This window comes from Schistocerca gregaria, chromosome 2 (genome assembly GCF_023897955.1).
Source record: "Schistocerca gregaria isolate iqSchGreg1 chromosome 2, iqSchGreg1.2, whole genome shotgun sequence".
NCBI lineage: Eukaryota > Metazoa > Arthropoda > Insecta > Orthoptera > Acrididae > Schistocerca > Schistocerca gregaria.
This window is the reverse complement of record NC_064921.1, coordinates 573,901,117-573,913,724: the sequence shown is the minus strand read 5'-3', so window position 1 is coordinate 573,913,724 and position 12,608 is coordinate 573,901,117. Positions and strand designations below refer to the sequence as shown.

At 43.7% G+C, this 12,608-nt stretch overlaps 1 protein-coding gene across 1 annotated transcript in view; it reads left to right on the top strand.

Moving 5' to 3' along the window:
* The first annotated feature begins 10,633 nt into the window (after positions 1–10,633).
* Positions 10,634–12,608, top strand: part of LOC126333165 (MOXD1 homolog 1-like) — a 158,633-nt gene continuing 156,658 nt past the window's right edge. The window contains exon 1 of the mRNA XM_049996717.1: positions 10,634–10,991. Within this exon, the coding sequence (XP_049852674.1) occupies positions 10,692–10,991 (300 nt within the window). The 5' untranslated portion in view covers positions 10,634–10,691. The remainder of the gene's footprint in view (positions 10,992–12,608) is intronic.

Below are 12,608 nucleotides of genomic sequence, written 5' to 3'. Positions count from 1 at the left end.
AGTATAATCACAGTTTGGGTTACATAGTGGTGTAAGTACAGAATCAGACATACTAGAGTTCACAAAAGTGTTACTTCATGCTTTTCATGACGATGCAGGCATATTTTTAAATATTTCCAAGGCTTTTGTAATTTGCCTATAAGATTTTGCTAAATAAGGTAGAATCGTTAGGACTTAGAGGCTTGGCCAGTTACTGGTTCCGGTCATATCTAGCGGATGTGGTACAAAGATGAGAGATAATACAAACCTTATATGATACTGAACTTTCACTAAAACACTTATTAGTACCAAAATACATTAAAATAGTTCTTCAGGGGAGCAGATTAAGACTAATATTGTCCCTGATATACGTCAACGACTTTCCGAGTAGCGTTAGTTTTACAGGAAAATTTCTCTTAGCTGATGACAGAAGGGAACTCCTTTGCAGAGAAAGCAAATAAAACTCTGAAGGAAGTTGACAGTTGATTAGTATGCAGTTAAGTACGAGCACATGAACATAAAGAAAACAAAATCCACGAAAGTTTGAAGAGGTAAAATGATACTTTAAATTAAATATGAGTGACACCTGTACAGACTGTTTAACAAACAGAATTTTTGAGGATGGACGTTGATACACAGTCGAAGTGGTCTGAATACACAAAGATAATTCCAAACAAAATATCATCAGCACGTTATGCTGTTAGACCTCTGTCATCAATAAATAACAACCAGTGTCTTTGAGTTACCTACTATTAATATGTACACTCAGTTCTCAGCTATGGATTTCTTTTTTGGGCCACAAATACAAAAAAAATATGAACAGTTTGTCGACTACAGAAGGGAGCTGAGACGTGGTACTTAGGGAAAGGCAGGATTGGGCCGTACTCAGTTACCGTTGGTTGCTCAGATTTCTTAAAAAAATCACGTAAACTTTATTTGAAAACAATTGTAGTATGGTTGACAATAAGGAACAGTTATCAAATTTGACTGTTAGGACACAATGTGTAGTAAAAATATTTCTTAAGCAAGTTGCACTCACGGCTGAAGGCCTTACTGACCAGAAGCTGAAGGCCCCAATAGTAATAACTCAAAAACAATTTCAGAGCTGGAGGCCTGGATAGCAAATTCTTCAGAACGAATTAAACTTCTCCAAGAGATACTAAAATATTAATAGAAACGGACAATCACGAAATTTTCACTATTAAGAGACTATCTAATTAAAAATTCTTAAGACGAATTGCATTCACTGCTGAAGGCCTTATTGACAGTCATCACAATCTGACCAAATAAAGACAGTGCTCCAAGGATCGACCTGTGAAAGTCGCTCAACTTCGTAAACAATGAGGCAGGCAGCCAAGAGTTGTATTCAAACTAGTGACAGTTTAAACGCAGGCCAACGCTCTTGCAAAATCTACCTGACGTCTGATAACCGACACAACGATGGAATAACCCAGGAAAGGCGGAAATCAGCGGACGGCAATGCGTCTTCAGAATCCGGTGTTTAGAACATCCTGAAGCAGGAGGACTCACTACGACCAAAGTAGTCCAAAAGAAACAACATTTCCGAACCACAATCAAGGATGCTGTCGAACTACACTCCTTACCGGACAGCAGCAGAAAGGCGAGGAAAGGTACACTGCCACGAAAATACGCTAACCTCTGGGGCGTTAGCAGCCACTTGACAGAAAAATACCGCTGGTTGAACTTAATCACTAAACACAAGGAATTCAATGACTAATAACAAAAGGTGGACGACGGCTAATTAATTTCGCCAGCTCCAAACACTCCACTCGTTGCTCTTTTTCTCAGTGAGCCTGCGAGCAGCATCACGCAAACAAACGGCGTGATCTCAAAATAGTGAGGGTTTCGCTACTGGGTTAATGTTCACTCCTGTGTCCGCCGGAGAACGAGGTTGTCGATCCAGCACTGCCTCCATGCCGCCAGCGGTCCCGGCATTTCCGCGCGCTGTTTCTCCGTCCCAACCGAACTGCCCAGCACACTCCCATCTGGAAAACACTTAACGCCCTTCCTAAGATAGTACTAGGGTAGTAGATATCGATAACCGCTGCCGCTGCCACTCGCGGACAGACAACGCTAGCAAACGTAGTGGCGCCAGTAACTACGAGAAGAAACGAGACGCCACTCTCCCTATTACACGATGCCAACCTACCAATGGCACCAACACGAGCCGCAACGCGCCTCTGGAGCGGTGAGTATAATAAATAAGAATAGCTAGGTAGCCCACTGTAAAGCTCTGTTTAAAACACTGAGGACTTTACTTACACCATGTGAGTACATTTACCAGTGACTTACGCATATTAAAATTAACATTGATAATTACTACAAAAATATTGTAACATAAATTTAAAATATGGGAAGGAGATCCAACTTGCAAAATCATCGTTCTACCGATGCTTGAGGTATGCCAGCGAACTAAGAGTGAACAGCGTAAGGAGAGACGAAAAAACTACCCTCTGCCGCATTGCTGCCTAATTTTTGTACCTTTGGCTTCTCAGTCTTCTTACTGGTTTGACGCGTCCCGTCACAAACTACTGCCCTATGCCAACTTCTTCTTATCAAGAGTAACACTTCCACATAACGTCCTCATTTACACTCCTGGAAATGGAAAAAAGAACACATTGACACCAGTGTGTCAGACCCACCATACTTGCCCCGGACACTGCGAGGGAGCTGTACAAGCAATGATCACACGCACGGCACAGCGGACACACCAGGAACCGCGGTGTTGGCCGTCGAATGGCGCTAGCTGCGCAGCATTTGTGCACCGCCGCCGTCAGTGTCAGCCAGTTTGCCGTGGCATACGGAGCTCCATCGCAGTCTTTAACACTGGTAGCATGCCGCGACAGCGTGGACGTGAACCGTATGTGCAGTTGACGGATTTTGAGCGAGGGCGTATAGTGGGCATGCGGGAGGCCGGGTGGACGTACCGCCGAACTCCTCAACACGTGGGGCGTGAGGTCTCCACAGTACATCGATGTTGTCGCCAGTGGTCGGCGGAAGGTGCATGTGCCCGTCGACCTGGGACCGGACCGCAGCAACGCACGGATGCACGCCAAGACCGTAGGATCCTACGCAGTGCCGTAGGGGATCGCACCGCTACTTCCCAGCAAATTAGGGACACTGTTGCTCCTGGGGTATCGGCGAGGACCATTCGCAACCGTCTCCATGAAGCTGGGCTACGGTCCCGCACACCGTTAAGCCGTCTTCCGCTCACGCCCCAACATCGTGCAGCCCGCCTCCAGTGGTGTCGCGACAGGCGTGAATGGAGGGACGAATGGAGACGTGTCGTCTTCAGCGATGAGAGTCGCTTCTGCCTTGGTGCCAATGATGGTCGTATGCGTGTTTGGCGCCGTGCAGGTGAGCGCCACAATCAGGACTGCATACGACCGAGGCACACAGGGCCAACACCCGGCATCATGGTGTGGGGAGCGATCTCCTACACTGGCCGTACACCTCTGGTGATCGTCGAGGGGACACTGAATAGTGCACGGTACATCCAAACCGTCATCGAACCCATCGTTCTACCATTCCTAGACCGGCAAGGGAACTTGCTGTTCCAACAGGACAATGCACGTCCGCATGTATCCCGTGCCACCCAACGTGCTCCAGAAGGTGTAAGTCAACTACCCTGGCCAGCAAGATCTCCGGATCTGCCCCCATTGAGCATGTTTGGGACTGGATGAAGCGTCGTCTCACGCGGTCTGCACGTCCAGCACGAACGCTGGTCCAACTGAGGCGCCAGGTGGAAATGGCATGGCAAGCCGTTCCACAGGACTACATCCAGCATCTCTACGATCGTCTCCATGGGAGAATAGCAGCCTGCATTGCTGCGAAAGGTGGATATACACTGCACTAGTGCCGACATTGTGCATGCTCTGTTGCCTGTGTCTATGTGCCTGTGGTTCTGTCAGTGTGATCATGTGATGTATCTGACCCCAGAAATGTGTCAATATAGTTTCCCCTTCCTGGGACAATGAATTCACGGTGTTCTTATTTCAATTTCCAGGAGTGTATTTATTTATTGGATATGTGCCTGTCGCTGTCTTCCCGTTTGGATATGTGCCTGTCGCTGTCTTCCCGTACAGTTTTTACCCTCTGTAACGTCCTCGAGAGATACGAATGTTATTCCTTAGTATCTTAACACACGTACAATCATCATTTCCCTTCGCGTTTTCACATATTCCTTTCCTCGCCGATTTTGCAGGGAGCCCCCTCAATTCCCATCAGTGCACATGATTTTCAACATCCATCTAGAGCACCATAACTCAAAAAGTCTCTTCTTTTCCAGTTTGCCCATAGTCCTTCATTCACTGCCATACAGTGCTGTGCCCCCAAGCGCACATTCTCAGAAATTTCTTTCTCAAGTGAAGGCTAGCAGACTCCTCTTTGCCTGTGCTAGTCTGCTTTTTATGCCCTCCTCACTTCGTCCATCTTATGTTATTTTGCTTCGAACATAGCAAAATTCCTTCGCTTCGTCTGCTTCCTGTTTCTGAATTTCAGTATTAAGTTTATCGGAGTTGTCGTTTCTGCTACTTTTCTTTAGTTTCGCCTTTCTTCGATTTGTTCTTATCCGCAGTATTCTGTACCAATTAGACCATTCCATTGAACGCATCCTATAATAATTCTTCTTTCTTACTGAGAATAACAATTTCAGCGACGAATCTTATCATAGATGTCATTTCACCCTGAATTTTAATCCCACTCGTCGACCTTTCTTTCATTTCATTGTTTCCTCGAGGCACGGAATGAACAGTAGGGGTGAAAAACTATTTCCTTGTCTTACATCATTTCTAATCGGATCACTTTGTTCTTGATCTTCCGTCCTTTATTCTCTCTTTGTTCCCGTACCTCTTGCATATTAACCGTTTGTCCCCCCAGATTGCGCTTATTTTTCTGAGAATTTCGAGCATCTTGCACCAATTTACGTGTTCGAATGCTTTTCAAGGCCGACGGTTCCTACGAACATGTCTTAATCTTTTCTTAACTGGTGCTTCTATTATCGAGCCCTACGTCAAAACCAACTGCGCCATAGCCGGTACCAAGTCCAGTTGAGAAAGGAGGAGGGGGGAGGAGTAACACCTCGTTACAAAACCTTGGTTCACCTGGCCCGGGTGATAGTACCTCGTGAGGGCCCCTAGCCAGGGATACAGTGAAGACCTCAACAGCAGCGAAGGCGGAGAAGATGGACTTCGGTACGGCGGAGCTGGCGGCTTTTCTCTTTGGGTACAAAAAGAGTACAAGTAGTGACTGAACCCCAGAGGAGGCGGCTACAGACAGCTTCTGACTCATGACGAGCGGCTGACTTTAGGCTGGGCATCCTACTGCCTATGTGGAAAGTTACGGGAAACTACCACATTACATTCCCAAGCAGTACATGTTATGTCTCTCGATGTGAAAACTTCCCCTCATTCGTATTTCCGGGAGGGGAACACATCGAGAGTAGACGTATTTGAAAGGAAGAAAGGGACAGTGAAGGGAGGAAAGATACGGATTGGAACATGGAATGTGAAGACAGTACTGCAAGCAGGAAAGCTAGAGAGTGCAAAATAGGAGATGAAAAGGAACAGATTAGATGCCCTCGGTTTGTGTGAAATGAGATGGGGAGATAGAAAGTGGAGATTATAAGCTCTTTAACTCGGGGGAAATCAAGAGTGGTGAAAACTGAGTAGGAATACTGATAGGGCAAAAGCTGAAAAATAAGGTAATAAAGTTACAGTATATTGATGAAAGACTGATGATGATACGACTGAAGGGTAGTTAAAAAGATTTGGTATTAATACAGGTATGTATGCCAACCAGCCAGCACAGAGATGAGGAAGTGGAAAAATACTATGAGAAAATACCAGAACTCATAGAGAAAGAAATGCCTGCGTTATCATCATGGGGGATTGGAATGCAGTGGTGGGTGAAGGAAGAGATGAAGATACAGTTGGAAGATTTGGATTAGGAATAAGAATGAGAGAGGCGAACGACTAATTAGTTACTGTAAAGAAAATTCATTAGCAGTGGGTAACACACTATTTGAACGCCACAAAAGGAGACGTTACAAATGGATATCAAATTTGAATAGGGAAAGATATCAGCTGGAATGCATCCTGATACAAAAGAGGTTTAGGGACTGTTTGAAGAATGCTAAAGCTTATCCAGGAGCGGATATAAATTCAGACCACAACCTAGTGATGGAAGAAATACAAGTGAAGTTGAAAAAAGTATGGAGAGGTAAAGCAAAGGAAAGACTAAATATAGAAAGACTCAGAGAGGTAGGAAAAGCATCAGATTTGGAGAACAGATTTTAGGAAAAATGGCAAAGAGGTAGTGATGATGAAAGTGTTAATTACAAGTGGATAAAAATGAGAGAAGGACTCATGGACACTGCCAAAGAAGTACTAGGAATTAGAGGATCCCAAAGCACCAGGAAAGAATGGATAACAGAAAACATGTAGAAAAAGATGGAAGAGCGGAGAAAGTGGAAAAGTGTAGAAGTAGAAAAAAAAGAGGTACAGGGAACTGAATAATGAATTAAGAAGAGAAACTGAAGAACCAAGAGAAACATGGATGAAACAGAAATGCGACGAAACAGAGAAAATGGAGAGAGAGAGAAAAAAGTATGAAATGATGTATAGACTTTCCAGTAGAAGGCATGTGGAATTGATGATTTGCCAGCAGAACTGTTGAAGAGTCTGGGAAACAAGGCAAGAAAAGAAATAGTCTATTTCTGTAACGAGATATATGAAAAAGGGGAATGGCCTGAGGCCAGAGTATGGTCATCAGTACAAGACACAGACTGTCCAATATTAAAATAGGACAATCTACCATTAGCCAAGTAATTGAATTTAAATATCTTGGAAGCACAATAACTAAAGTCTTGAGATGTCACCAGTATGTGAAAACTCGAATTGCCATAGCAGCGAAGGAGGCATCCAACAGAAAGAGGAGACTCTTAAGTGGAAAATTAGATAACGGACTAAGGAAAAGGCTTGGCAAATGTTTTGTCTGGAGTGTAGCACTATATGGGGCAGAAACATGGACGCTGAGACGAGAGGATGAAAAAAGGTTAGAAGCATTTGAGATGTGGATGTGGAGGAGAATGGAGAGAATAAGCTGGTTGGAAAGAGTGAGTAATGAAAGAGTATTGGAAAGGGTTGGTGAGAGATGATGTCTGCTGAAGTTTGTAAGAGAAAGGAAAATGAACTTGTTGGGACATTCATTGAGAAGGGAGTGCTTGCTAATAGATGCTTTGGAAGGATTGGTTTGAGAGGAAGAAGGAGATACAAGGTGATAGACGACATAAAGGGAAGAGGAAATTATGCAGACCTGAAGAGGATGGCAGAAGACCGGACAGCCCGGAGAACTAACGTGTGAAAACCTGCCTTTTGGCAGAACACTGATGATGTTGACGTCAAAACCGCCTCTATGGTGGCTTTATCTTTGCTAAGCCCAAATTTATCGAATAGGTCCTCAATTTTCTTACCGAATTACACAACAGAAATGGCCAGCAAGTCGTGGACAATTTTGTTTATTTATTATTTATCATTAATTACTGAAATAAAAGTAATCGTTTAGAGCTGCCTGTATAGTTCTATTAACTATGTCGATAAATACTTAAAATCATGCAGCACTGATTGGCCCATTTTGCAGCTGCACTCTGGAAGTCACCGTGTGGTGTGTGTTTGCCCCCAGTATCGCTTTCCCCTGTCCTGTTCGTGATGAGGCGCAGGAGGAAGGGCCGGTGGTATGCCGCTGAGAAGTCATTAGTTAGGTTTGTGATTTCATGGAGAGAACGGTAATAAATGTATACAGGAAGGATAACATATGAAACATAATTTGTTGGTTGTGTCGAATGTATATAGTTTAATGAACTGTAGCTACGGCGCAGTAAAGAGAACAGACAGCATCACATTAGTCGAAAATCATCCTAGGTAAAGATACAGGAAGAATGACCGTCCACCTTTATCGACTCAGTTGCGAATTAAGATAAAGTGTGGAATTTGGGGATCCGCCTTGGTGGAGGACAGATGTAAAAAAATTATTTTCATCATTAATTACGTTCAATTTCGGAAGCACGGCAAATACAAAAGGTGCATAGCGAAGATAAATAGATAAGTTTTTTTTTTTGCTAATTATAAGCTGGTATAATTCAGTACTGTGTCTTTCCTCAAATCCGAATCAAACTACATGAGTAATGCAACTTATTGAACAATAGTTTCACCTGAATACTCCACTACCTTCGTATTGTAATGTTGATTAACGTCGATCAGCACAACAAACAGTCTTGTTACAAATGGCACCCTGTACCATAAAAGACCTTCCGGAACAGATCGGTGACGTATGAGAGAAGTTAGATATTGAACTGTTCTAGTATACTTGTAATTATCAACTAAAATCATCGTAAATCGGTTTAATGTAACTGTCGCCCCCAAAATCTTTCTCAGTGTTATGAAGCCGGCCGCGGTGGTCTAGTGGTTCTAGGCGCTCAGCCGGAACCGCGCGACTGCTACGGTCGCAGGTTCGAATCCTGCCTCGGGCATGGATGTGTGTGATGTCCTTAGGTTAGTTAGGTTTAAGTAGTTCAAGTTCTAGGGGACTGATGACCACAGATGTTAAGTCCCATAGTGCTCAGAGCTATTTGAACCATTTGAACCATCAGTGTTATGAACCCAATAATGTTAAACCTATGCTCAACCTAGTATTTCGCTTCAGTCCACATTCACAAATGCTACTATGTTTTGTATATAGTAAGCAAGATAAGAACGGAAATCCTGTTAGAATGTTACAGAGTTCCATTTCAAAATCCGCGTTGTGAGAATATTATCTGTAGCGCAGTACGAGGTCTGTGTTCGTCTCATATTTAATACACTTTTCCTTGTAAATAATGACTGAAAGTGCTAGGTAATTCAGAACAGCTGTGTTGTGAAATCATTACATGAGTGAGTTTGGTTTATTGCCTGCCACCAATTTTTATTCTTTGGGAATAGTAAAAGAAACCAAGTAGAAACCTGGAAAGGAAAGACAGTTAAAATTCAGGCAGAAAAAAATAAAAACTTTGTATAGCAGTTGCTGCAATTTTGTTGAAATGGCGGTTAAAGGGAATGGATACTATCTTAAAAAGAGGTTATAAGATGGATATCAGCAAACGTAAAAGAAGGTTAATGTAGCGTAGTTGAAATAAATCAGACTGTGCGGAGGGAATTAGATTAGGAAATCAGCTGTTAACAGTGGAAGATGAGTTGCAACAGAGAATACCAGAGATTATATGGATAGATCATATAATTTAGAAGGGACGCTGAATCAAATATAGAAGAAAAGAAATTTATCACACGATAATGGAGGGAAGTATGGGGGATAAAAATTTTAGAGGGTAGTTACGTTTCGACTGTAGTGAACAGGTTAATATTGCAGTAGTTATACTGAGATGATACTTTTGCATAGGACAGACTAACGTGGAGAGCTGCATCAAACTATTCTTGGTACTGAAGAACAGGGCCGTAGCTAGGTATTTTGCTGCCCTAGGCGAGAAATGAAAAATGACGCTCCCTCTTTTTTTACTACAGTCGCTCTCCCCGATGTACCCTCCTCCACCATCAACAACATCCAGTGACTCGAAAGTGTAAATCTCCTGTTATACTTTTAAATCATTAAACTAGGGTGACCAGACGTCCTCATTTTCTGGGTACAATCCTGAGTTTTAATACTTTTTCATTTGCTTTAAAAGTGATTGAGAACAACAAATGTCTCCAGTTTCCTATTTTTTGTTCTCAGTTTTTGATATTTCCTAAAACGACTGAAATAGGAGGATTTGTGCTGAACATTCTAGAAATCAACTGAATATAAAAATGGTTCAAATGGCTCTGAGCACTATGGGACTTAACATCTATGGTCATCAGTCCCCTAGAACTTAGAACTACGTAGACCTAACTAACCTAAGGACATCACACAACACCCAGTCATAACGAGGCAGAGAAAATCCTTGACCCAACTGAATATACCAGCGCAACCAAATTTGGCATCAGTTACTTATTTAACTGCAAGAAAGTGGACTAATAAAGATGTGGAACTATTTTTTTGGTGCAAATGGATTTTTCCTTGAATTTAAAAATTACGCTATACTGATCGGAGACATGCCGAAGCTTCAGACTAGGTCATCTGGATAATAATGGCGTTATCTCGTTTCTGTTTTAATTGAAATATTTTTAGAATGCGGAGTGAATCTCATCTTTTATAGCATCAACTTTCGTCAGAGTAACTAAATACTTACTGAGTAACTGTACCGTTTGTTTTTGAAAACGATTCTTTAATTTTTCCTGTATTTAATTTGCTCCTCATTTGCTCATTTTTTCGCTGTTTGATTTGAAATTGATTTTTTCCTCTATTTGCCGCCCTAGGCGCCCGGCTACTTTTGCCTAATGGTAGAAACGGCCCTGCTGAAGAACGTAAACAACATCAAACCAATGCAAGGGACAAACACTACATAACACTTGTTTGCAATCAAGTCCTGTCGAAACTGTCATGGAACGCCCGCCGGGCTTCAAATCTTGCGCGGAGCAGGCGCAGGTGCGCGGTAGCTGAGTGTGCGCATGCGCGGAGTGGGGGTAGCAGCGGGCGGCCTGTTGCACCCGCCAGGTGGGACGCCAGAGACCGGCTCGGCAGCTGCCGCCGCCGACGCCGCCCTGGGGGCTCAGTTGGTGTGGAACATGTGCGCGCGACCGACGTCTCTGCCGCTGCTGCTGCTGCTGCTGGCGCCTCTGGCGCTGCTCGCCGGGCCGGCGGCGGGCGCGGCGCAGCACAGCGTGTGGCTGGCGGCCGGCCGCCTCTGGCTCAGCTGGGAGCTCCACCTGTCCGCCGACGCGCCCGCCTCCGCCGCCGTAGAGCTCGAAGTCACTTTCCCTGCGCACTTCCAGGCCGCCGGGGTGGGCTTCTCACCCAAGGGCGGCATGGCAGGAGCCGACATGGCCCTCGTCTGGTTCGACAGCCGCGGGATGCCCTACGTTGCGGTGAGTGGCTACTTACCGGTGCCTCTCCACGCTTCGGCGATGAATCAGAAATAACAATCACGCGGTTGTATTAAAAAAAAAAAACGAAATAATGATTTTGGAGTGACAACGAAGTAAACCAAGTCACGGGCTTTCGAAGGCCCGGAGGCTTTGAAGTTTCGGGAAACAGAAAGAAATAGATTTGTAGATAATATAAATGACGGGAAAGGAAGACGACATCTTCAGGCGCTGGTTCGCAACATGTACATTTACATGGATACCCTGCAAACCGCTATGAAGTGCATTACAGAGAGTACGGCCTATTGTACCAGCTATTAAGGTTTCTTCCCTTCCCATTCACGTATTGGGCGCAGGAAGAACGGTTGTTTAGATGCCTCTGTGTGAGCTGTAGTTAATCTAATCTTCTCCTCACAACCCCAGTGTGATAGTCATCACTGAAAGCCAGTTCTTGAAGCTTTGTAAGCAGGCTTTGAGGGGACAGTCTGTCTGTCCTCAAGGGTTTGCCAATTCAGTTTCTTCAGCATCTCTCGGACACTCTCCCATGGGTCAGACAAACCTGTGATCATTCGTGCTGCCCTTGACCGTATACGTTCAATGTCTCCTGTAAATACAATTTGGTATAGGCCCCACACACCTGAGCAGTATTCTGAAATGGGTCGCATGAGTCATTTGTAAGCAATCTCCTTTGTAGACTGACTGCATTGTCCTAGTGTTCTACTCATAAAACGACGTATACCACCTGCCTTACCCACAACTGAGCCCTTGTGATCATTAGATTTTAAGTCTGTACAAAATGTTTAACTCACATATTTGTAAGGGTTGGCCGATTCCAACTGCGACTCTTTGATATAGTCACAGGACACTACGATTATTCGTTTTGTGAAGTGGACGGTATTACATTTCTGGACATTTAAAGCAAATTTGTCAGTCTTTGCACCACAATGACTGAATATTTATGCAGTTTCTATCAGACAGCATTTCGCTATAGTTTACTGCGTCATCTACAACAAGTATGATGTTACTGTTAATATTATATGGAAGGTCATCAACATACAACATGAACAGCAAAGGTTCAGCTGGGCTCTTTGGATATTGTAAACATATGGTTTTGTATTAAAATCGTGTTGCTGCTCCAGTTTCATTGTGCAGTGTTTTACACAACATGTACTTGAATTCCTTCCAGAATGTTATAAAATCGATTAAAAGAAAGAACATTGAAAAAATTCAATTCAGAACAGCCAGGACCTACTGATAAATAAACAATTTTAACTACCAGTTTCGAACAGCTGATGTCTTCAGGTATTATAAAATTATTTATAACTGCGTGTATGGCAGTGGCCTTACTGTGGTGTCAAAATAAAAAAATATTAGCTGTCTTGTCTGAGTGCCTTCAAAAACAAATAATATTGTAAATAATTTTATAATACCTGCATATGATCAACCAATGATAGCGTTACCGCTGCTGCATCACCAAAGTGCTGTCAGACTAGAAGTTCGACGGGTGACCGTTCGGGTCTGCCGAGCGCTCTTGGCCAGTATGGTTGCTCTCAGCCATTGAGACCAATTGAGGAGCAACTTGAGTGAAAAGTAGCGGCTCTGGTCGCAGGAACTGACGGC